The sequence below is a fragment of the Anomalospiza imberbis genome, chromosome 11, assembly GCF_031753505.1.
Source record: "Anomalospiza imberbis isolate Cuckoo-Finch-1a 21T00152 chromosome 11, ASM3175350v1, whole genome shotgun sequence".
NCBI lineage: Eukaryota > Metazoa > Chordata > Aves > Passeriformes > Viduidae > Anomalospiza > Anomalospiza imberbis.
In genome coordinates, this window is record NC_089691.1 from 22,877,945 (window position 1) to 22,901,578 (window position 23,634).

Consider the following 23,634-nt stretch of genomic DNA (forward strand, 5'->3'; position numbering starts at 1 on the left):
CACGTTACAGTAAACAGGATACAGCCAAGTCACATCCCTCTGCAGGCACCAGGCAGCGTGCATGAATGTAATAGAAGGCCATCTACAAGTGGAAGGGGTTAAATCTCACTCCTTAAATCAAGCTGCCCCATACTGAAGTAGGAAAAGAGCAAATGTTAAGTTTTCTTCCAAAAGCAATCTCTTTCTATAATCTGCATTTTAAAACACCCCGTGGGCATTTACTGTATTGCTTCTATTTTTCTTTGACATGCTCTGGGTACTCAATAACTCACAGAACTGTGGGCTGATTCTAGATCTGAAACCTCCTGCCCACAAAACGTTTGACTCTGCTACTCTGTCGCTGATGAGGAGCCTCTTGGGCGCAAGCTGGGGACAGCCACAGCCAGCACCAGCTGAGCAGCTCTGCCGGCCCCCATGATGCTGCTGTGCCCCTGCACACTGCAATTTGTGCTATTGCTGCAAAACTTCACAAGTGATGCAAATGAATTCAAATCAAGGGGCCACAGTTAAGAGGATGGTTACTCAGATTAACCCCTGAGTGCGATTGCAGAAACAAAATGGGACAGAGATAAAAGATTTCCAGCCACATCAGAGCTCAAGAGTTCAGCTGTCTTCACAGTGTGAGTTCAGTTCTTTATCCCAGGCCTATAAGGAGCATAAAAAGCGATTTCCCAGAATTTCCATTACAGCTCCCCAGCCCTGGGCATGCAGGATGTCCCTTCGGGAAGGAAGTCTGTTGGAAACAGAAGGAGGAAGAGGAGTGGTGAGGCAGCTCTCAGGAAAACCATGAAATGCGCTGATTTCTGCATCCTGTGTTTGTGACCTTAAAAATAGTTCTCAAGCAAAGCTGGAGCTAATTTGTGACTCAGAAGCTGCAGCATAGAGGAAAGCCCTGAGCCCCTGCCCTCCACGAGGCCATGCTGGCTGCACTGCAGCAGCTCCAGAGCTCCGGAGTGAGAAGGGGAGCCCAGCCCCTTTCAGACTTCATATCAGAGAGGATTAAAGTGTTGGCTTCCAGCATGCCTGGAGTCCTGGGAAAATGACACAGCCAGCATCGGATAATCCGCTCCAAACTTGTTGATTTGTGGGACTTAGCCATCATCTTCATAGGCTCAAAATTTGGCAGCTGCTCCCACACAACTGACATTTTCAGGCCATTAAAGGCTGTGAATGAAAGGGCTCTAGTTTTATCTCTTGTCTTCCTTAACATAAACCATTAGGCTTTTATTAACATTTAGGTATGACTCAGGGAAATTTCTGACTTCAGAGACAATATTCAGAATAATTAGGATACTGTCTGAAAAGAATAGCCGGACACAGACTTGCACTGAACAGTAGGGACAGGCTAAAAACCAGTGGGGAAATATTGCACAGGAGAAAGGACACAGCCAGTGATGCCAAGCCAGCCTGGCTGCATCATGCTAAGGAAGAGTACAAGCCCTGCTCTGTGTCGGGCAGAGCCCAGACCAAGCACACACCCCCAGCATTCCCCCCGCAGCTCCCCCGTCCCCCAGCAGTTTGTACACACAATCACTCGTTTATCTGCTGCAGTGTCGCAACCAGACCTGTCAAAACCAGGCTTTTTGGGATGCCTGGAGGAAAATGTCATCTCAGAAGAGGACTCCACTGTTGAGGCACTTGAGATGTACACAGTCTCCAGCTGCAGTGATGCTCAAGGGCAGGCATTAGCACAGAGCTCCTCAGAGTTCCCATCATATTTTTTAGGCAACAGGAGGCAAATCAATGCGCACTTGTGGCCAGTCAAGGCACTCAGGCTGAGAATCTCTGGCAAAATGAATCTGGACAAATTTTTCTCAAGAATTACCAACAGTACAGTATCCACAAAGCACAGGAGACATTCTTAAAAAACAAAAAAGAGGCTTAAAGTGAGACTTGCACTCTGTTTTCACTGTTTGCTTAGGCCACAAGTTCCTCAAGCGAGGAAGTGGGGGTTTTGTTGTGTTTTGCCCGTTTGCACAATGCCAGCCCTGGGCTAGGGCACTTTGCGAGTCACTAATGTGACACCAGTAATGGTCTATCCCAACATCCCTCTGCTCCCAGCAGCCACCTAGACCTTGTGCCTGCAGGGAGATATCACTCTTAGAAAACTCATTCTTCCCTCTCTCTCCTCTTGACTCCAAACTTTTCTTTCCTGACAGCTCCTAAATTTCACTCTTGGCAGCCTCACATGGGACTGGTGGCTGAGGTAAGGAAGGGGACAGAGCACAGAGAACTGCTAGAAGGCAAGACACAGCAAGCACAGGACTGATGGCTGGGGAAAGGCACAGCTGGGTCGGGCCAAAGCACTGCAACTCAGCAGCAGCAGCCATGCTCACCTCCACTGCAGCCACAGACCTCAAACCACCAGAGGTGTGAGAGTGTGAATGCTGGAAGAGGCTCTCAGCATCACAGAGCATCTCAGAGGGCAAAACCCAAGCTGCATCTGCTGCTCTGGCAGTGGCAGCCCTGGGCAGACAGCACGTACGCCCACTCGGCTGCTGCCTTCCAGAACCCACCTCAGCAGGAGGACATAGAGGCTGGGACAGGATCAGGGCACTGCTGGGCTGCAGGCACAGCCAGTCTGCTACAGTGAGGCCAAAGCCTGACAACAGCTTGAACAACCACAGGTCCCTATTGCCATCCAACCATCTGCTGCTGCGAGTCCTCAGAGGCTCCAGCTTCAGCTCCAGCAGTGGCACTAAAGTTGGATGCCTGCAGCTGACAGTGTGATTCCCCTATAAATCTCCTCTGCTCCCTCCTCCAGGCACAACTGGCCCAGCTCATGGCCACCATCACTCCATCAGCCCCAACCCTGTCATGCTGACCCCAGCTGGAAAAGAAAGCTGAAGGCAATGCGGACAGGTGACTGGCAGGACCTGCACAGCTCTCCCCCAAAACACCCTTCCCAGCCCTGGCAGCCCAGCATGGGTCCCCCTTCCTTGCTCCACACAAGTCAGGTGTCTGGCACCCACCAGTGCTTCCCCCAGCAGGGCACTGAAACAGCAAGTGCAACAGCATGGGGAACTGCTCCAAGTGGAGAAACATGAAAAAGAAGCACTTTTTAAACTAAAATTGCACATCCTTCATGCCGCCAGGAAGACCGGTCAAGCTTATTATGTTAGCCTTCATCCTGCATTAAATACAATACTTCAGATTATACAATCAAATCCACCAGGAATGGGCAAGCAGAGGGATTAACAAACAGGCTCCAGAGGGGTTGTCACAGTCAGAACAGCACGTGTTCGAGCAGCAAGAGCTTCTATGTCCTTTAAATTCACCCGTCTTGGAAACTCAGCTCCTCTTCCCACTCCCTGGGGACAAGGGGCTGAGCAGATCATCCGAGCGTGCCTCATCTCAAGGACACCCACTTCTGCTCAGAAGCCCAAGAGACACCTCCCCCACAAAAACTGCTCAGAGTAAGACACTTGGTTTGTTTAGGCTGTACTTTCTTAGCTGTTCTTTCTTTGTTGCCCCTCCACCACTCAACCTGTGTTTCTCATTTACGTTAAGCTTTGGCCTCAGTAACCAACCTCAGACCATTCAAACTCTCTTCCACAGGGAAGAGTGCCTGATGAACCATGAGTTTGGCTCCTCGATCTTTGGTCGTTACTATTTTATTATTGCTAGTACTAACACTTAGCACTTCACATGCTCAAAGTGCTCTGAAGGCATATCTGTGCAAGTCAGGGCTGAAAAAAGCATCCATTAAAGTAACAGCTTCTTACCTAGCACAACTGGTCTTTTGCATGTGTCAGTTCAAATCTATTTCATTTAGCAATGGTTTATAGTAAATGTTTTCCTGTGTTTTCCTCATTAGTTCTGCTGAATCAATTAAGCCCTGAGATAATGAGCAGAACTCTACCCTTCTTTTATGCATCCTAAGTAAAACCTGCCTCTGAGAAGCAACGCTGTAGTGCTGCAGTGCTGTCCCCCTCTGGGTACCCCCCACGCATCACCTGCTCCACAGCCTCAGCACCAGAGTCCAAAAAACAAACCACCACCACTTGGTCGAGCACCCAGCCCGCAGAAGAAGCTTGTCATGGAAAGCTTAATAAAACCCTTTTACTCATTAATTGAGCACTCCAAATGCAGAAGCAACCAAGCTATACAGATGCAGTCTACAGGAGGCACACCACTTCCCCGGATCACCAGTACAGCCTTCCTCCACTCTAACCCCTGTCCTCATTCTGAAACAGAAGAGATTCAAATAAAGTGAATTATCAGTGCAAAGGAAGTGCAAAGATGAACGTGTGAGCCAGGTTCCTCTGGCCTGTGGCCAGCCCTTACACTCACACCCTGTCTCCTCTGGCAGCCAGCACCTGAACAAAGCAAAAGGTGTTCTGCAGGCATCACTCTGAAAGCACTGTGCCTGTTGACATCTCCACAGATTCAGCTCTGGAGGTCCTCTCTCCCTACCCCATTCCCCTCCCAGTTAGGAAATTAGGATTATAATAATTATATAACTTGGATAATTTCAAATGTTGTTACAGATCAGTGGTCATATTGGATTCAGCAGCTGAGCACTGCTCTGATTTGGTTAAAGCATGTAAGGCTTTCCTTTTCTATATAATTTTATAGTTTTGTCTTCAAGATTTGTAGAAGCTGCTGCTTCCAAACTTTTAGGAGAGACCCACTGAGCTTGCTGTGATACCAGATCTCAGCAGGAAATGGCACTACAGTTAGGAGATTCCAGGGACATAACATTGCAACCCCAGCTCCTCCCAAAACTTGACATCTTTTTCCAGCAGCTTATGTGAGTGTAGCCGAGTTGTGGTTCCACAGTCAAATAGCCCCAGCAGTAAGGCTGCCACCACGCTGACTGGAGCAGTGTCCTGGTTGGGAACCCAGGAGGGATACGAGGAGCACCCATCCCAGTCCTGTACCCCTTACCTTGTTCTAGAGACCTTACCTGTACCAGACCTTACCTGTATCTGCTCTCCAGACATCAATTTCTGTCCCTTCAAACAGACATTTAGCCCCAGTTTCCTCCCCATTTAATGACATGCTGCACCCACTGCCAAAAGCCCAACGTGAGCCCCTGTCCTGCGCAAGGCAATTCCCAGCCTTGGGAAACCACACACAACAGCACACCAGTCCTGATGCCCCTGAACCACAATGTCTAGGTCTATGAGACAAACTGAAGGATGACAGCAAGCCAAACAACTTTGGCTAAACCTCCTCATCTTTCACCTCTTCCCTTCTTCATTGAGTGCTATCATCATACTGCAAAATTTCCCTTCCTAAAATGATCACTCCACACACAGCTATTTTCAGGAACATGCCAAGTTTTCAATAACTCCTTTTATTTAGGTGACCCACCAGAGACAGCAGTGGCCACAAGCACCTCACAGCCTGCTGGATGTTGGCAGCATGCAACAGACAGTGGATGAAAACCAAGTAACAAATGGGTTCCTGCTCCAGAAGGGAGCTGTACACAGCAGCAAAATACCTTAAACAGATGAAACAGAAATGGAATGGTAAGATCCAGATTTCCTTCAAATAATAGATGTACATGTTTTCAAAATCCAGACTTTCAAGCATTTTGCTTCTGGGTTAGAATTGAAAGATTTGTATTCCAGTTTCACTTAGAATACGTAACCTGCAGACATCTTGTAACAGCAACAGCCCTACAATGGTTCAGGCCCAAAATAGGCAGCCTCGTTCCAGTAGCTGGCACAGCATCAGCTAGGTTCCGTGGCTGAAGATGCAAACATGAGCCTGCAGCTTCACTGAACACTGGAACTTTCACTGGGGTTTGTGCCTGGGCTCAACCACTCCACCAGAGCTCCACAGCTCCCACAGCAGCACTCTTGGGAGCATGGCAGCAAAACCATGATTGCTGCTCTGGCCACATTGCCTTCAGAGGAGAGGCACAGCAGAACAAGCCCCTTAACCTGGAAAAGAGCTTAACTATCCAAGTTAACCCCTATCATGTTGCCCCCTGGAGAAAAAGCCCACGCTGGGGACCTCTTGTCCCACCTTGCAAGGCTGTGCTTATCCACAGGTCTGACAAATGGGAGAGGAAGGCACAGGAATCAGCAACAGCAGATCAGACCATGTGCCATCCCCGTTGCTGCAGGATGCCACAGCCAGCACATCCCCACTCCTTGGAGACATCCCAGTCCCAGCTCCCACAGACCTGCATAAGGAGCCAGCGTGCACTCTCTGTGTTGGACAAGCCCTGCTGACACTCAGCAGGTATCAAGGCAAGATCATCGTGGGCTTTGCTATCCACCCTGCTCACCAGCACATCACATCTGACAAGGGCTCGTCTGGGCCCGCTCTGATCTGGGCTTTCCCAGGCACAAGTTGTCCCACAGCCCTGCAGCCTTGCTCTGTCAGAACAGCAGCTGCCAGCGGAGCTGCTCTCCAGATGTTAGGAATAAGTACTGCTCCCTCTGCTCAAAAACGCCAATAAATTCTACTGGCCTCTCAAAGTGAGAGATGCTGTAGACAGTCTGCCACCTCCTCCACCTGCTGCAGGGTGTTACAGCCCAACTCGAAAACAACAACTTAAAATCATTTCTTTCCCAACCTCACAAGAATCAAAACAAAACAAAAACAAAACAAAACAACAACAACAACAACAAAAAAAAAGATCCACAACCAAAAACACCCAACCAAACCATAAAAAGAAATAGCAAAGTGGAGCTCTCCTTCAGATGTTGCTGTTGATCCCCTGCCACACTGTGGCCCCAGGGATGTGTGCTGGGGACAGTCACACAGAAACACTTGGGACCTCAATTCAAATCCTGCCACTCTTCTGACCAGAGACATCAATCGGGGGACCTGAGCACCCACCTCCCCACCATGAAACAAGGACAACAATGCTGCCCCAGCACAGGAGCTGCACTGTACCCAGGGCTCACCGTGCCAAAAGGACCTTGAGTGCATGGGGTTGTCAAAACACTGCTCTGGGGACAACACCATCAAGCAACAGTCACCCACCCCTGGAGCCATTTTTCTTCCTCCAGTCAAGAATGCCAATCCCCATCCACCCCGTGCCTAGTACAGAGGAGCAGTCACACCCCTAAACTATCCCATTCCCAGCACAGAGTGGCAGCCACAAGCCCCATCCATCCCTCCTCCCTGGTGCAGCTGAGGGGCTCAGCCCCTGCACCTGGGAGCTGCTGGCAGCCACGGTCCACCCTGGCACACGCTGTGCACAACCCTGGCAAGGAGGCGCAGCCACGCTGCGGTAGGGAGCGTGTGGTGACACCCAGGTGCTGTAGGCAGCGTGTGGTGGCACCCAGGTGGTTAGAACATTGTTTCCACCACACGTTCCAGCCTGCCTGGTGCTTGCATTAAATTACCACAGTCAGGGGCTCAGACTTACTATGTTTCCAACCCCTCGCTGAGAGAGGACATCGGAGTGTCCCAGCACTGCCACTGAACAGACACCTGTTGGGATTTACAAGGCGTAGTAAGGTGTTTCTACAGCATCCCTGGGCATCCATAGACATCTCACAGTGCTTTATTCACTTCTCCAGGTGCCCTCAGTCCCAACAATCTTGTCACTCAGTCGCTGTAAATGAAACTTTGAAACATCAGAAAAAAGATGGCAAATCCCTTCATCTCCATCCACCCACACCTGCAGCTGAGCATGCAACCTGTGGCTCCTGGGGCGTGGGTTCACATTCACATGTAGGAGTCAAACACCTGCCCTGGAAAACCCTTGGCTCTAGCCAAAACGACCCTTTTCCTGTTTTCCACCTAAACTGTTATTTAGTTACAGGGGATTTAATGAGCTCAATGCATCAAATCTAGTCTGAGATCCAGGTACCAGGAATTTCTAGGTCTGTACAGCCAGCTGTTGGCAGAGCTCTCCAGAAACCAGCAGCATGCCTGTGACCCCCATCTGCCAAGGGACTGGCAAACACTTTGCCTGCCCAGCCAGCAGCACTGGGCTCCCAGAACAGGCAGGCACCATGCCACAATCAGGAGCCAGTTTCTGTTCCCTAAAGCAGCAGAGCTTCCTGTTTCCAGGCACAGAAACTTTTGCCACTTTGACTGAATTCCCCTTTGCAATTTGGGACCTGTTTGAGCTTGAGATGCAAAGCAGGGATGAGCCCTGGGGCCCCCAGGAAAGCATTCCCACCACCCACCTTCAGCTCGGGGGCACCAACCTGCTCCTCAGGAGGCTCCCCTGCTTGGCACGGAGCACAAAGGCCATGCCAGCCCTGGCAGTGGGAGAGCCCCCGGGCACTGGCAGCCCACAGAGCTGAGCCTGCCTTCCCAGGAAGGATGGTGTTCACAGAGCTGCCTGTGTGCATCTTGACTGCAGCAGCAGCTTGTACTTTCACATAAATTCCCAAGGAAACCTAACCAACAGCTGACCACAACTCACTAGTACCAGGTGAGAGACAGAACAGATAGACAGTGCTTTGGTCTGGGTCCAAAGCCAGGCAAAGCTCACACTGTGGCTCAAACCTCTTGTCAGGGCATCCTAGGTCACAACAGCCCCTCCACGGGCAGCCTGACCCCTCACCCCCAGCCCTTGCAGGGCAGCTGGAGGGACACTGACCTCCCACTGTGTGTAATGCCACATCCCAGAGCAAAGCAGAGGATGGTGACAACCATGGCACAGCTCTACAGTACCTGGGCAGTGACACCTTGGGGTGGTGCCAGCAACTCTAAACAGCCTGCACTGCAAAACACAGAAATTAGGTTTTCTACAAGAACTCCCACCTTATCTTTAATGAAGAAATTAAGTGTAAATTCCCAGTTTCCTTTCTGTGGCTAATCCTCTGGATTTATTTGAGTACATGTAGGGTTAGAGCACATTTAGTTTCATGTTTGGAATTTCTAAATTAGTATAAACCAGCACTTCAAAGGAACTCAGCTCCTATAAAACCCAATTCCATGGAGATGCCACAGTATATTTGGACAGTAAGTAGATGCTTTGTCATATTCCCACGTGTATATGAGATTTTTTTCTTTGGGAACATTTTCTGAATGGTTTTAAACCACATTTTCATGCCCAGGCACACATATATACAGAGACTGTTTATATAGTCTACCCGAGGAGTTCATTTTATTTAACAACCCATTATAGTTCAGCTCACTGGTGGGTATCTCATCATTATACCCCCAAACATGGTGTTCAGTGACCATGCAGGATCTGACACAAAGCCACAAGAGCCAGAAACTTGAGAATTAATGCTGAAACATTTCATTATCCCATGCCACTATGCCTATGGTTTTCAGCAGAGGAAAAAAACTGGATTTTCAGCCTTTTTCGAGTTGCAGACCCCAAAATATTTCCCAAGAGAGATGTAGTTCCCTGGCCAGCAAATCTAGGCCTAATGAATATGTCTGCTCTCTGTACCTCTCCAGGAGTTTTTAGGAGACCATGTGGCTCATGCAGAACCCACAGAAGACACTGAGTTTGGCGCAGCAGCTGCGAGCATGGGATGGGGTTTCCAGTTCAGCTTTTCTTCAAATGAGCTTGTTCATCACAGCAAAGTGTGCACACAAAGGTGCCTGGCTATGTCCCCTGCCAAAATACCCATTGAGAGATGGAGCAGTGGCAAGAGGACGCTGTGGGGGCTTTGCTATCTTGGGACGTGGCTGTGATGCAGTGTGACCAAAGGAACAGCCAGGCAGACCTTTGTTTGCAGTGGCACTGAGGGATGCCCCACATGGCCACTGCTCTTGAGCCAGCTGGAAGCTGGGGATGGGCTCTTGCCTGCTCTGCTTTCATAATGGCTTCAGCATCTCACAGCTGTGTCACACTCCAGCCGTGCAGCCAGCATAACCTTCAAACCCACTGGGCCATGATCCTCCTGGGGTAGAATAGCTCAAATAGGAGCTGTAAACCCACGCAGTGTCCCAAGAATTTGATAAGGTCTGTCAGCACACTGCTGCAAATGCTGTCACAGGCAGTTTGCTCCAGAGAGCTCCTACTCCTCTTCCCTTCTGGGGCTTTGAGTCCAAATTCCACATGGGCTTTGAGTAGGCAAAACACTGCAGTGATTCCATGCAAGTATTCCAATTTAGCTACATTTGACACAAAATTCATTATAAAAAAACTATTTCTGTTGAGGGGAAGCAATCCTAGAGCTCACCCACTCACTGTCGGTGCAAGAAGCCAACCAACCTAAATCCTTCCCTCACACATCCTCCTTCCCCTGAGCTGCCACTGTGAATTCATCTCCTCCGTACGTGACTTTTCAGCAACCCTCATTGAGAAGAACCAACAGCCCCCACTCCTGACCTAGACCATCCTCCTCTGCACATTTTCTCCTAGTCTGACACAAAGCTGTTAAGCATGTGCTTAATTGCAAGTAAGCATTTCCATCAAAGAGAGGGGCTGTTTCCAGGCCAAGCTGGTGGCTCCCCTTCCCCACCCTGGGGAATGCAGGCCAGCAGGGCAGCTGGCAGATCCACCTGCCCCAGCCACCCTCCACAGCCCCCTGTGTGGCCAATCCCACACGGTCACAACGGGAGCCAAACAAGTGGCTGCCACCACATCGACCTGTACAGGGACAAAGCCCCTCGTTCTGTGCCAGCCTCCCTCAGACCTCACAGCAGTGAGTGGTGAGAAGCCCTGCCCCACATCAGTCAGCTCTGAGCAGAAATGCTGTGGGACTGACAGGGATGGCTGGCATGTTGAGTGCCCACTCCCAAAACCCCTCACTGGTGGGTGAGTGCTGGAGCTCCCTGGCTGAGTCAAAGCATGCGCTGCTGGAGAGGAGCATTCAATTAGACTGGAGAGCACACAAGGGGTCAATGATTTTCCTTTCACACTGCATTACACCTAACAGCCCATGGTCCAGACTTGTAACAACTGACTACTTCAGCTGAGCACACGCTTGGAATGAATCAGGCCAATATCAGGGTTTTTTCCTTCCAAAAGGAGATTAAAACCCAAGTATTTGGTCCTCAGGAAGAGCTAACGAGCCACACTTACTTACAGAGCCCCTATCAGTGATGCACAGGCAACTGGAAAACTGGAAACCCACTACCAGGAGGAGAAGTAGAGCTCACAATGGGAAGACAGATACTGATCTGCTCTGCCAGACCAGCTGCTGCTTTAATACATTTTCCTGCTGCATTTCCACGTCCAGGACACAAAACATATTAGAGTATTTCACTGTCTTGAAGGTGGAAACTGATGTTAGGTTTTTGCAGCACAAAGAAACACTATTACAACTCTTCTCTTGACACTGCCACTCTGGGACTTGAAAATAAAAACAGCTTGTGAACTTGTTGGCAATTCTAACGATTATGGAAAAGGAAAAAAAAACCAAAAAAAAAAACAAACAAACAAAAAAAAAAAAAAAAACAAAAAACAAAACAAAACAAAACCCTAAAGGCTCTCCTGACGAGAAGGATGGTTTCCCAGCAGGCTCGATCAGTGGTTTTAGAGGAATACGCTTCAAAAAGGTGGGAAGTGTAGAAATATTAGGCATGAACGAATATTAATGTTATGCTTCATTTATATCCTGCTGTATTTGACATCAAAGGATCTCAAAGCAGCTTTACAAATGCAATCTGACACTACACGAGTTGGGTTTCTGAATAACAATAAATGCAGGAATAAGTGGGAAACTGAGGTACCTCGGGCTCAATGACTGGTTCAAGGCCAGTGACACAGCAGCAATGTCAGTTGGTACTAGAACCCAATCTCCCCACCCACGGTATGTCACCACTGGTCTTACTGCTGTCTCCACATGAGCAAATTTTCTTGCAGCCTGATCTTGCCACGGCTGCAAACATGGAGGGTTCCCACTGACTCCCAGTGGCTTGGCAGTGCTCAGTTATTTTAGCTCATTCCCCTAACCCTCATATCCTGTTGCTCATCCCTTCAAGAACACAACATCCTTCTCAGCCTTTATGGTGATAACAGGCTCCTGGTCGCCCTCCCTGCCTACCCAGGTAGTACTTGGAGAGGAAGGTGCTACCAAGAACACACATTACAGTGGAACAGTGTGACAAGCCGGGACCAAAGATGGAGTGAAATCTCATCTGTGCGTAGTCTCCTTTGAGTCTCTCATTAATTAGCTGTCTAAATACCTTACTAGATACAGCACTTGATACTTTCAACATCAGCAGACTGGTGTTAGTCATGATTATTTTCTTTACTGAACAGAAGTTAGAAAAAACTGTATCTCCACAGAAGTCCTGGAGTCCTGGGGAAGCTCAAGGGTGATGGGTGCATCTGCCACTGTGTTTCAGTTATGACCAGGCTGTTTGTTCACTTCCCAAGTGCCTCCAGCAGCCCCAGCCCCAATGCTGCTGCTTGACCCGCCTTGGCAGAGACAGCTCAATCCCGCCCGAGGCTGAGGGGCTGCTCCGCAAGGGTGCTGAGCATCAGCCACAGCCAACAAGAACTACGGGTGCCTTCACATCCTGTAAATAGGATTCCTGACTCCCAGTGCGCCCTCTGAGAGCCGTGACCATGCCAAGATGTCAGGACTGAGCTCCCAGTGTTTAACACACCCAGTCTTTGTGGAATTAGCTCCAACTACTAGATTTGCTGGCTGTCAGGCAGCTTGTACTTTGCCACCAGGGAAAAACTATTCAACTTTGCTAGAGTAGGTCTATGAACCAAGTGCATTAAGACTACATATTTTACCACAGAGTAGAGATGCCACACTAAACACTCCGGTTACCATGGGAAACCTTTCTCTCTTTGCCACTGGCATTGCACAGGGAAGCCCAAGCCCAAATGCTCTATCTCGCCTCTGAAATCAAACAGATGTTTTCACAATCTTTGATGGAGCCGAGCTGTGCACTCGTCCCAGAGGAAGGAAAAAATGTAGCGTTAAAGCAGCCCTTTTTCCCTCTCTTTTTTCCCCAAGCATGATATATTTTTAGTGAAAAGGGAAACAGGCGACTCTGTCTCGCGCTAACATTTACGGCCACTCAGCAACAAATTGTGACAATGGCAAACTTCTGCCACGAACGCGGGGAGCCAAGGCTGCCTGTGTGTCGTCCCTGGCAGGGCTGTGCGCCGTGGGACGGGACATGGGGCTGGCGATGCCTACAGACATCCGGGCGCGCGGGGCACCCACGAGGAGTGGGGCACCGGCGACCAGGGTAGGGGAACGATGCTGTCCCCGAGCAGGCGGGAGGGTCTCCGGGGAGAGCAGGGAGGGCAGCGGGGTATGAGGCTCAGCCGCCCGCCCGGGGGAAGCGCTCCAGCTCGGGAGAGGTGACGACAGCAGGGGCCGCGGGACGGGACGCGACGAGATGGGGCCGCTGTCCACCGCCGGCTACCGGGTCCCCGCGCCCCCTCACCCCGGCAGGTGCCCGCCGCCCGCCGTACCTGTATATTTCTCTTCTCGCAGGCTGGGCCGGTGCCCTGCACCACGCTGTCCAGCACGGTAACCATGCCGGCGGCCGGGCTGACGAAGCAGGAGTTGCGGGCGGCCCGGATCGTCTCCTCGATCTCGGCGAAGCGGAAGACGCAGAGCGCAGACTGCGGCCGTCCCCGGCCGCCGCCGGCTCCGGCCCGCTCGAAGACGCCGAAGAGCAGCTCCTCGGGGGGCGGCGGGGCCAGGCCCGGGCCGTGAGGAGCGGCGGGGCTGCGCCAAGCTGCCCGCGCCGGGAAGACGGAGACGAGGCGGGTGAAGGCGTCGGCGGCGCCGCCGCAGCGCAGCCCCAGCTGGATGTAGGACTCGGTCAGCTTCTTGGTCTCGCCGCTGCCGTTGAGGGTGGCCTCGGCTGGCTCGCCCAGGCAGATGCGGGCCAGCAGGCTGTGCGCCGGGCTCTCCTTGTCGCCCGCGTTAGCCTCAGTGTTGAGCGCCAGGTAGGCGTAAGGGCGGCGGGCGGGCGGCGCGGCCCCGTGCTGCAAGAAGGCGCGGACGAAGCTGAGCTTGTGCCGCGCCTTGTCGCCCTGCTTGATCTTGAGGATGTTGTCGTCGGACGGGTTGATGTCGAAGGTGAAAAGCTTGGCCAGGTCGCCGCGGGCGTTGAGGGCACGGATAGCGATCTCGGGCGTGTTCTCGAAGCGGTGGTCCTCCAGGCTGCGGTTGCGGGGGAAGAAGGGGCTGCCGAAGCCAGTGTAGGTGGCGGCCACCAGCAGCCGCGCCCCGCCGCCACCGCCGCGGCGCAGCACCAGCCCCACGGTGGAGGCATTGGGGTGGTTGGCCGCGACGTTCAGCATGCTAGGGAAGACAGTGACCGAGTCGCTCCCGCCCGGCGGGAAGCGCACGGCCACTGCCGAGATGTTTGCCATGCTGCGCAGCTGGCAGAGGCCCTGGTAGATGGAGCCGCAGACGACAAGGACGCCCTGCTCCGGGTCCGGCTGCAGGATCTTGTTGTAGTTGTTGGTGAGCACCCTGGGGTGCTCACAGGAGGCCTGCGGCAGCTGCGGTGCGTGACACAGCGGGCTGTCCAGCACCGGCCCCACCGCCGCCTCCGCCTCCAGTGCCAGCTCGCCCCCCGACAGCTGGAACAGCCGGTTGACGGCCGCCAGGTAAACGCGGGAGCCGGGGCCGTCCAGCGCAAAGTTGTTGGTGAGGGTGGGCGAGAGGAACTTGCGCTGCACCTCCAGGCCGGCGGCTCGGCCGGGCAGGAGCAGCGGCAGCAGCAGCGGCAGCAGCGGCAGCAGCGCGGGGGGCCGCGGCTCGGCGCCTGCCGCCGGAGCCGGGACCGCAGCCGGAGCCATCCCGCCGCCGCGCCGCACAGTGCATGTGCCCGCCGCCGGGCGCGGGAGGGGCGGGCACGGGGCCGCTTCCTGCGGAGGCAGCGCCCGCCGCCGAGCGACGCCCGCGGGAAGTGGCGGCCGCGGCGGGGGGCGGCGGGGGGCGGCGGGGCGCGCGGCCGCGCCCCTTCCCTGCCCCCGCCCTCCACCCGCCCCCGCGCCCGCCCCCGCACCGGTACTCACCGCGTCCCGGTGCCGCGGGCCCGTCATGTGCGTGCGGTGAAGTTACCGATGTCTCCCGCGCCGCCGACTGGGCGGCACCGAGCAGCTCTGGGGGGCTTCGGACAGGGCGTCCCCCCGCCGCCTGAGGGGCTGCTCCGGGCTGTCCCCCTCCACTCCTCTGCCTCCTTCGCGTTTTCGAGCAGGACAGGCCGGGGGGGAAGGGGCGGGGGAAGAAGCACTTTTCCCAGCTGCGGAGCAGCACGGCGAGCCGGAACAGCCGCCTCCCCGGAGCCCCCTCACAACCCCCCGCAGCCCACACATCCCCTCGCAATACCCTCTCTCTCGGTCCCCGGGGACCGGGCGGGGGACGAGGCCCCACCCCTGCAGCGGCTCTGCCCGCACGACTCGTCAAAAGCGGAGTACAGACCAGCCTGCGCGTCTCCTCTGCCCTCCAACGGGCTCCGCTTTAACGAGAAAAGACCCAAAGAAGTGAATTCCCAAATTACACACTGGGATGATGTAGGGGACAGCCCTTGAACCATCGCCCCATCCCGTGGGATCGCTCCACCTGAGCGGGTTCACTCCTGCTGCCTTCCTCCCCTCTGCGGATACGTCAACTGACTCCTCGTCGCGAGGGGACACGTCCGAGGCTGAGGAGCACTCCTGGGCAAGGCTGTACGGAGAGCCAGGGTCCAACCCGGGATGGGGGCAGACGGGGCCACACATCCTGCAGTAGATATTTTGTTTGCCCGTGTATCTCACGTCCCTTCAGGCTTCATGTAACAGCCCTGAGCAATTACCCAGCCCGTTACCCAGCTGGCCTCCTGCCACAGTATCGTGACACAGGGTACAGTCATAGGTCGCCCAGGAGCTTGATTCCCCGGGCAACACACGCAGGTCCCCATGCAGTAGGGGACACGGGTGTGCTGCAGCGCATGGCAAATGCCAAGGTCATGACATGCTCAGCACTATGTGCATGCTTCAAGCTGAGGCATTGGCAGAGCTAACAGGCAAGAGGAGTGGCTGTGGGATGTGGGCACAGCATCCTTGCCTCCAGCCTTGGTTTCCACCAAGAGCAGAGACCTGGCTGGAGCACCCTGCATTGGAGGAAAGTCAGTGCTTGGTCTCGCGGTGCAGCTGCAGCAGTTGTATCAGCATAACGGCGAGGGTCGAGCACGGAGGCATCGCACCATCCACAAATAGCTAGCAGCCTTTAAAACAAGGGTGGGAAATGGAGGCTGGTCTTTGATCACAGCTGCCTGGAAATGCTGCACAGGCAAGCCTGTGGAGCCTGGAGAGCTGTCCTCCCTGTCCCTCTCCCCAGGCTGTGCCTTAGTCCTCTGCCCATTCTTGTGGCATGGAACTTTAGTTATACAAAACATGTTAGTGAGGCTGATGGGGATTCTATATGACTTCTGTTCTTGAGAGAAAAATCCTCTGTTGTTGTCTAATCTCATTTCTACACCTGCCAATTTTCCTTTCCCCTTCCTGTCTCCTCACCCTCTTCAGAGCACTAATTAATACACAACTGCCTTGGCCATGCCATGTCCACTGAAAATCTGCATTGAATTAAATGCTGTGCTTTCTTGCTATCTAACTCATTGTCTCTGCTAATCATATCCTTAATTAAGAATTATTAGCTGTTTTTAAATGTGGGACTCCCAGTTGTTAGTGGCTTTTTCTCCTTAAACTACAGGTTAGCAATTTTTAAATGTGATCATGTCTTTAATTGCATAGAAATAAACCCCCATGATCCGGAACCCTTAATCTGCCTATTTTAGGATTTCTTATGGCTGCTTACCCTGATAGCAGAGCATCTTCCATGTGAAATCAGCTTTTTAAGGCATATCAAATTAGGTTCCAGATTACAGGGAATTAAAAAAAAAAAAATAGGCCAAAGAACATTGAAAAATGTGTGACTTACCCAAAGGTATCCAGTACTCGCTCTGTCAGAAAAAATTCCCCAGGAACTCTGACTCCTATTGCATATGCCAAGCATTTGTCTACACTGATACAATTAAATACAAAATATTTGTGGTATTTAAGGATTATTTGACAAATATTTTATTGCTATTGTTTTTAGGAAACAATTTTCTGGTAAGATGCTTTGAGGGGAATATTTTCCAGCAATGATTTCCCACCCCTATTATCTGGGCTGTTATAAGCTCCAGTGAGTATTTCAGGATAATGCTCCTAATGGAGTATTAGAGGTTTTTAAATCTCATACACAGATCTCACCGTTATTTTTTGTTCAGGAAGAGAAAAAGGTCAAAATAAAACCACAAGCCTCTTGTCACAGAGCATCACACCCTGACAAAATCCCTTCCTCTTTGACTCCTGTGCAGGTGTGGGGATACCAGCCTCTCAGCTGGGGCAGGGGGAGAGGGGCTGTGCAGACAAGAACTCAAAACTGCTTTAATTATTGACAAATATATTTACACAAGAACACTTTCCCTTTAGGGGAAACATGAGTTACTCATGCAATTACTCAGGTTATATTGACTCAACACTGTCAAGCCCCTGGATTTCATTACTTTAATACAGAGAGTATAAACATCTGTTTATTTAGCAGGGGTTATCTGTGAAGCGCCCATAGGGTGCCCTGTGGATTGGGAAGGACGTCCACCCTTGCAGCCAAAGGTGGCTGGGTTTGCCTCAGCAGCTCTCGGCCCAGCACCAGCAGCCCAGGGCAGGGCAGAGCAGAGGTGCTGCTCACAGGGCAGGCACGCAGGACCACTGGTACGTGGATGCCTGGGGTGGCAGGGACCCCCAGGGACCTGGGAGTAGAGCAAGGTGCTCCATGCCTTTGTGTCTGACACTGAGTGCATGGGGAAGGCCTGATCGGGCAGCACATGCTGGCACACAAGGCAGCTGCCCCTCCTCTGCCCCACATGGCCCTGCAGAGAAAAGCCCGGGGTCAGTCACTACAGAAGGCCTACAGGGCACCCTGGCAGAGGCGCTACCACCCCAGAGCTGCTGTGGGAGAGCCCTGGCAGTGCAGTGGATCAGAAGGTGCTTCTGCTCTGACTCAGGCAGCCAGTCCCCCTTTTTCTTATTTCCTTTACTCCCTGCCCCTCAGTGTGCAGTTTGGGTCTATATGATTGCAGAGCAGGTTGGCAGTCGACCACAAGGTGAATTCACAAACTCTTACAGACACATTTTGAATCTCTTTAGGCGCTTGATTTTCATCTCAGAAACCTGTACTGATGGAAAATGGCCTCTGAATAGCTGTATTGCATCAGAGCAAGGGTCCAGACCCTGTCTTCTCCCCATCTTGCCAGAGGCCATGAGTGGTTATCCTACAGAAGAAGGTAACAGGTAGGAGAAAGTGGAGTGGTCCCCTTGGTCTCTGCTGTCCCAGCCCAGAGATGGCCAGAACAAGGCTGTCCCCAAAGCAGCATTTCTGAACAAAGAGCCATTCACCAGGGAAACACAAAGCGAGATGAGGAGGAGCCGAGAAACACTTGGACACAGAGCAATCGTTGCCTGAACTAGAGCTGTTCCCTGAGCATCACACTTCCCAGATTCTCTCCAGCCATGCCTGTTACCCTGCCCTGATGCTCTCAGTTGTTAGTCTCCTGGATCATCAGGCTGGACCCATCAGCAAGTGCTCACTCAGGCACTTCAGGGCACTCTGAAATAACAGTGGGCTTGGAAATAGACTGATTAGCAATCCTCGGTGTATTTTTGGATGAGTGTGGACTGAGACCCCATTTTATTGTTACTAATCTGTGTTGCAGGAACTACTCGTGGATGAGGCCAGACTGTCATTACTATTTTTACTAATGATTTAGCACACTGGGAGTCTGCTAGGTGCTTAGCAGAAAGACTAAGGCAAGGTGACTTCCCCAGCGTCCTTTAATCCGAACACATGCTCCGGTGTGGTCCCAGGCTCCGCTGCAGACGGCTGTAACAGGAACTGCAGGGGCACAGCACACTCTGCTGCCACCACGCTGCTGGCCTCCAGCCCTGTCTGAGGAAGGGTGAGAGGGATTTATGGGGACCTCAGCCACTTTCTGAGTAAAAACAGCCTCTTCGTTTTCAAAGACGAGCCTTTCCCAATGTAATATAGAGCCTTGCTCTCCTCAGAATGTGTAATGCAGTCATAACCTTGTCTGCAGCATGCAGCCAGCTGACGTGTTCGCCATGAGGGATTTGCCTCCTGAGAGGAGCTGTGCAGACAGAGATTGTGAGCACAAAAAGGTTTCTTTCTGGGTTAATGACAGATTTGATGATGGTGAAAGTTCACACACACCACAATACCAGGACTTTCTGGACTGGGAGGTTTATCACAAGGCAATAAAGATGTGTCTTTGGTAGCCTGTGCTGGCTTTGACCTGGGCCCTGTGGGTGGACAGAAGCTCTTTCACCACTTGGACCCTCACTGTATGCAAGAGTAGCAGGTTTCCCAGTTTTCCCCAGACCTCCTTGGTGACCAGTTACTTTTATTTTCCTTAGAGGCTTAGGGAGGACTCAGCACTCACTTATCCCAGCTTCACATTGGTCAGGGCTGGAGATGTGGCTCATGAGGTCAAATGCAGCTCCAGTTCTGATCTTTGGGAAGCTCAGCCTGTGCTGAGGTGGTGGCCAGGTGAAGCACAGTCCCTTCCACCCGGTTACATTGACAGTCTGTCATCCATACCTGTCTCTTGTCATCATGGGCCGGCATGGGTGCAGGTGGGCGTGCTAGAGTAGGGCCCTGGGTCCAGCTAGCACCAGCCTTAGAGGGTTTCTGCGAGTAGCAGTGGTTTTCATGCCATTTTGCCTGGGCTGGCCGAGCAGGGGCTTGTTAAGCCCCCCAGAGCTGCGGGGCACTGCTCACAGCATTACAGCATAACAGGGCCATCCATGTCCCACCCGTGCCGGGCCCTGCGTGTCCTGACGTGGCCAGCCATGCAGGATGCAGGACTTGGCTCCTTGCAAAGGAAGCAAATTCAGCATAAAGCAGAGCATCCCTTCATGGGAATCCCAGGAGAGGCCAATGCTGATTGCTCAAAACAAAGCTTGGCTGCCTTGGGAGGGAGCCTGACTCCTACCCCAGGGTTCACACATGCTGACCCATACAGCAAAGCCCTGCAACAGCAACCAGCAAGGCTGATCCTACCAGCTTTGTTCAAACATTCTCCACCAAAGCCTGGAGGAAGTTTTCCTTATGAAGTCAGGCAGGATCGTGCTGCATGCTCTGCAATATGCTAACTTCCCCGTGAGCAGTTGCTCAATACGTGTTTAAGTAGACAGGCCACCACTACTCGTTAACCAAAACAAATGGGAAAAGGGGAAAGCTTACAACACAACAATTGCTTTCAATTAGAGGATATATCTATTGCCAAAATATGTCAGCGGGATTTGACAGACTACATTTTTAACTGTGTACTACTGAAGAAGAGGCTGCACTAAAATGCAGCCTAAACTAAACAGGATTTTAATCCCCTTCCCTTCCTTCCCACAGCATAATCATCAGCTTGTAAATATATTATTACAGCCCATAGTAGCCTTGTTAATTCCAACCAATTTGACTTACCTCAGTGGCTTCAGTGGTATTATCTCTCATGTTCACTGAGCTTATTGAGCCTTCAGTGTTGATGCTCATTCTGTGCTTTGAAGTGAAAGGGTCAAATGTGGTTAATTGTAAATGTATTGTTTGTTTTGCATGGCTTAATACAATCCTAAGCATTTTGGTTAACGTTTCGTGTTGCTTTAAAATATATACCATGTTGCACTGAGCTGGCTTGTATGCTTTTGGATATGTTGTATGCAGACCGTGTGATCTCGTTCTCAACGTTTCCCTGGTGACTCCAACAGTTTTAAAGGCTTCCACATCACTTAGGTACAGAAAACACATTCGTTAGAGATAAGTCAAAAGTCACACACACACACACACACACACACATACGTGTATAAAATCTACTTGTGTCTACATACACATTTGAAATGTTGGCAAGCCCCGTGCTGGACTTGGTTGCATTTTGAATTTTTAGCACAGAAGGAGAGTTCTCAAACAGTTCCTGTTCAGCTTGCAAAGATACGGTCCCTGCACAATCCACATGTTTCTGTGCACAGACATGTATTTGTGTTTGAATTCATCACAAATCCAAGAATTTAAAATTCATTATGTTAGAAGTGTGCTGATAGAAACACTCACAGGAATCCTTATACACTTGAAACCAGTTTTTTATCCAGATATCCCAGTGGGATGGGCACCCAAAGTATCTTACCCACCAGTGAATGTGACCCTGAAACTGAGCAGAAGTAGTGGTAAAGCAAAGGGAGACGAAGCAACCTCAGCTGATATGCCTGAGGAGAGTGGAAAAGGCAATCAAACTACCTAAGTAGTAAAAATGACCTTTTAACGCTGTTTTAAAGTATTAACGCCACACAGTTAGAGACTGGGGTATTTTTATCACTTGAATGCCAGCTCAGCTGTTCCATCTATCTAAGCAGTAGTGCTTGTGCTATTTCACCTCCATGTATTACATTGTACACAGCTGTGCAGTATATTTCAGGAGTCGTGGCTGTCCCTGGTGTCCCTTTTCTCAGCCTACTCTGCACCACAAGGGGCAGAAGGACTCATACAAATCACTCTGCAATCCTTCCGAGCAAGTGAGTCTGCTTACACAGGGTGCAGAATGATATCTCCAGGGAATGAAGTGACCCATTAGCCCTGCAAAGGCTGGGCAACGGCAGCAACCCTTTGTTTAGTGGCGTTTGTCTGGAGAGCAGTGATGAGTTCTAGTAAGCATCAAGGACTGATGAGCTGCAGGTGCTGCACTGCAGGTGACAGCCTGGGTGCTGAGCTCCCTCTCCAGCTGAGGTGTGAATGGGCAGGAATTGTTCACCCAAAGCTGGAAGGAAGCAAATCCTGTGACACACCACCAGGTCAGATTTGGGCTCTGTCAGCTTTTGTCTCCTCCGAGACCCAAACCAGGGATCCCCACCTCCTGCAATCACCAGCATAACCTCCAGCCAGGGCAGGACTAGGGTCAGTCTGCCTCCCACTCTGTGGGGTCAGCCCCAGCCCAGGGCTGTTTAACTTCTCCGTGGTAAATGCCATGGGAGATAGCCAAGAATCTGTCAGGGGTCACAATGGGAAATGTTGGGGAAGATGAAATAGGAAAACCTTATAAATATGATTGCCTGGCAAAAGATTTGGAAAATACAGACATTGAGATGAGAACTAGATTTGAAATAGCAAACCTTGACTACTGAATAACTGGAAAACAATAGTATAGCCAGGCTGAAAGCAATCCCCCTTTCTGATTAAACAATGCCCTTTACCTGCAGATAGGTCCAAAGGTCAAATGGAATGCTCTGTCTCACCCCCAATGTATGGTTCATCCCACACCTGTGGTCCTCCCCTGAAGTATCAGGTATCTGTGACCCCATTGGCCCAAGTCCTGCTCCAGCCCACCTTGAAGCCCCCTGATAAGGTGTGCCCGAGGGACCGGATGCTCTCTTGGTTCCTGTTCTCCCACCTTCTCTCTTAGACCTTCCTCTCTTGGTTCCTGTTCTCCCACCCTCTCTCTTAGACCTTCCTCTCTTGGTCCCTGTTCTCCCACCCTCTCTCTTAGACCTTCCTCTCTTGGTTCCTGTTCTCCCCCCCTCTCTCTTGGTCCCTGCTCCTTGCCCTGGCTCCTTTGTCCCGCTTCCCCATCCTTCTCTCTCCCTCTCCCCCTGGGCCTGCCACGAGCTGCAGCTGGCAGCTCCAAGCAGGGCCCTTGCACCCACGCCCTTTCTAATAAACAGCATATATCAACCCGACTTCAGAGATCTCATCCATCCAAACCGTCCTGGAGACCACCGCTCCCCGCAGGGAAAACGTGCATTTCACTAGGTGCCTTTAGGATGAAATATGGGACCTTTCTTCTCCCTAAGAGCAAGTCCTTTCAGGCCAGGCAGCTAAATACCAAAGATTTGTTCACACAGAGAGAGCTACTGGCATAGAGGAATTAGCTGAAAGGCTTGGGTCAGTTCCTGGACAAGAGGTATGAGCAGCACCAAAGGCATCACAGCCAGCAGTCATTAGCCTCTCCCCTGCAACCCATGCAGAGGTGCTCAAGATGGACAGAGCCACGGAGCCTACAGAGATTTCTGACCTCCTAATCTTCTCATCTCCCTCTTGGTGCTCTCTGTCCTCTGGCACAGAGCACAGCTTGTCATGAAAGGACAGGCTCCCTTAACCTACTTAATGGTACTTTTCACCTTCAGGGTGCTCACATGCACTAGGTTTATCTTTTGATCAATGTTCCTCTTCTAAGTGATGTCTTCTAAGCCTAGGATTAAAAAAACCCAGCAAAACTTACTTCTGGTTTCAATCAAATCTGTCAATCGGTCACCTTGCTCATTGCAGCCTTCTTAGCAGCGTTTAGACTTCCTTGTGCAGCGCTCACAAAGCAGTCTGGGAGCCAGTCTCCAAGGTCCTGGCACACATGGAGGCACTTCCTAGCTCACAAACGACCCCACGACCCCACTGATTTTATCAAGCTCTTTGCTAAGCATTCTGTAACCACCACTGGCAGGCACGTAGAGCATGACCCATGGCAAACTGTATCTTTGTTCTAGCTTGTTCCTGGGACTGAAAAAGGATGTGCATACAGTTCTGGCTGTTCTGTGGCTCTCAGTCAGACACCCACATGGATCAGGCACCAATTCCGCTTTGCAAAGCATGAACCACAGTAGTAGGCCCTGGCCTTGCTCCTCTCTCACTTGCAGGAAACTTGCAGAGCAAGTGTGGCAGCCAGAGTGCAGGATCTGGCCATGGGGCTGTTCAGATGCAGAAGGTTGAATAAATATTAGTGGTCAAACTAGTAGTTAACCCACCA

The 23,634-nt window shown here is 51.5% G+C and overlaps 1 protein-coding gene and 1 long non-coding RNA gene across 3 annotated transcripts in view; both read right to left on the minus strand.

The window, feature by feature from the left end:
* Window positions 1–14,726, minus strand: part of PLXND1 (plexin D1) — a 68,694-nt gene extending 53,968 nt beyond the window's left edge. The window contains exon 1 of one of the 2 annotated variants that reach the window (XM_068202377.1): window positions 13,274–14,726. In XM_068202377.1, the coding sequence (XP_068058478.1) occupies window positions 13,274–14,617 (1,344 nt within the window). In that variant the 5' untranslated portion in view covers window positions 14,618–14,726. The remainder of the gene's footprint in view (window positions 1–13,273) is intronic. The other variant, XM_068202378.1, reaches the window with a different exon arrangement.
* A 4,156-nt stretch (window positions 14,727–18,882) lies between these two features.
* LOC137480908 (uncharacterized) lies at window positions 18,883–20,956 on the minus strand. The gene is made up of 2 exons (XR_011003169.1): window positions 20,337–20,956; window positions 18,883–18,987 (listed from the first exon to the last, which is right to left on the minus strand). It is a non-coding gene; the product is annotated as an uncharacterized lncRNA (long non-coding RNA).
* Window positions 20,957–23,634: the final 2,678 nt, after the last annotated feature.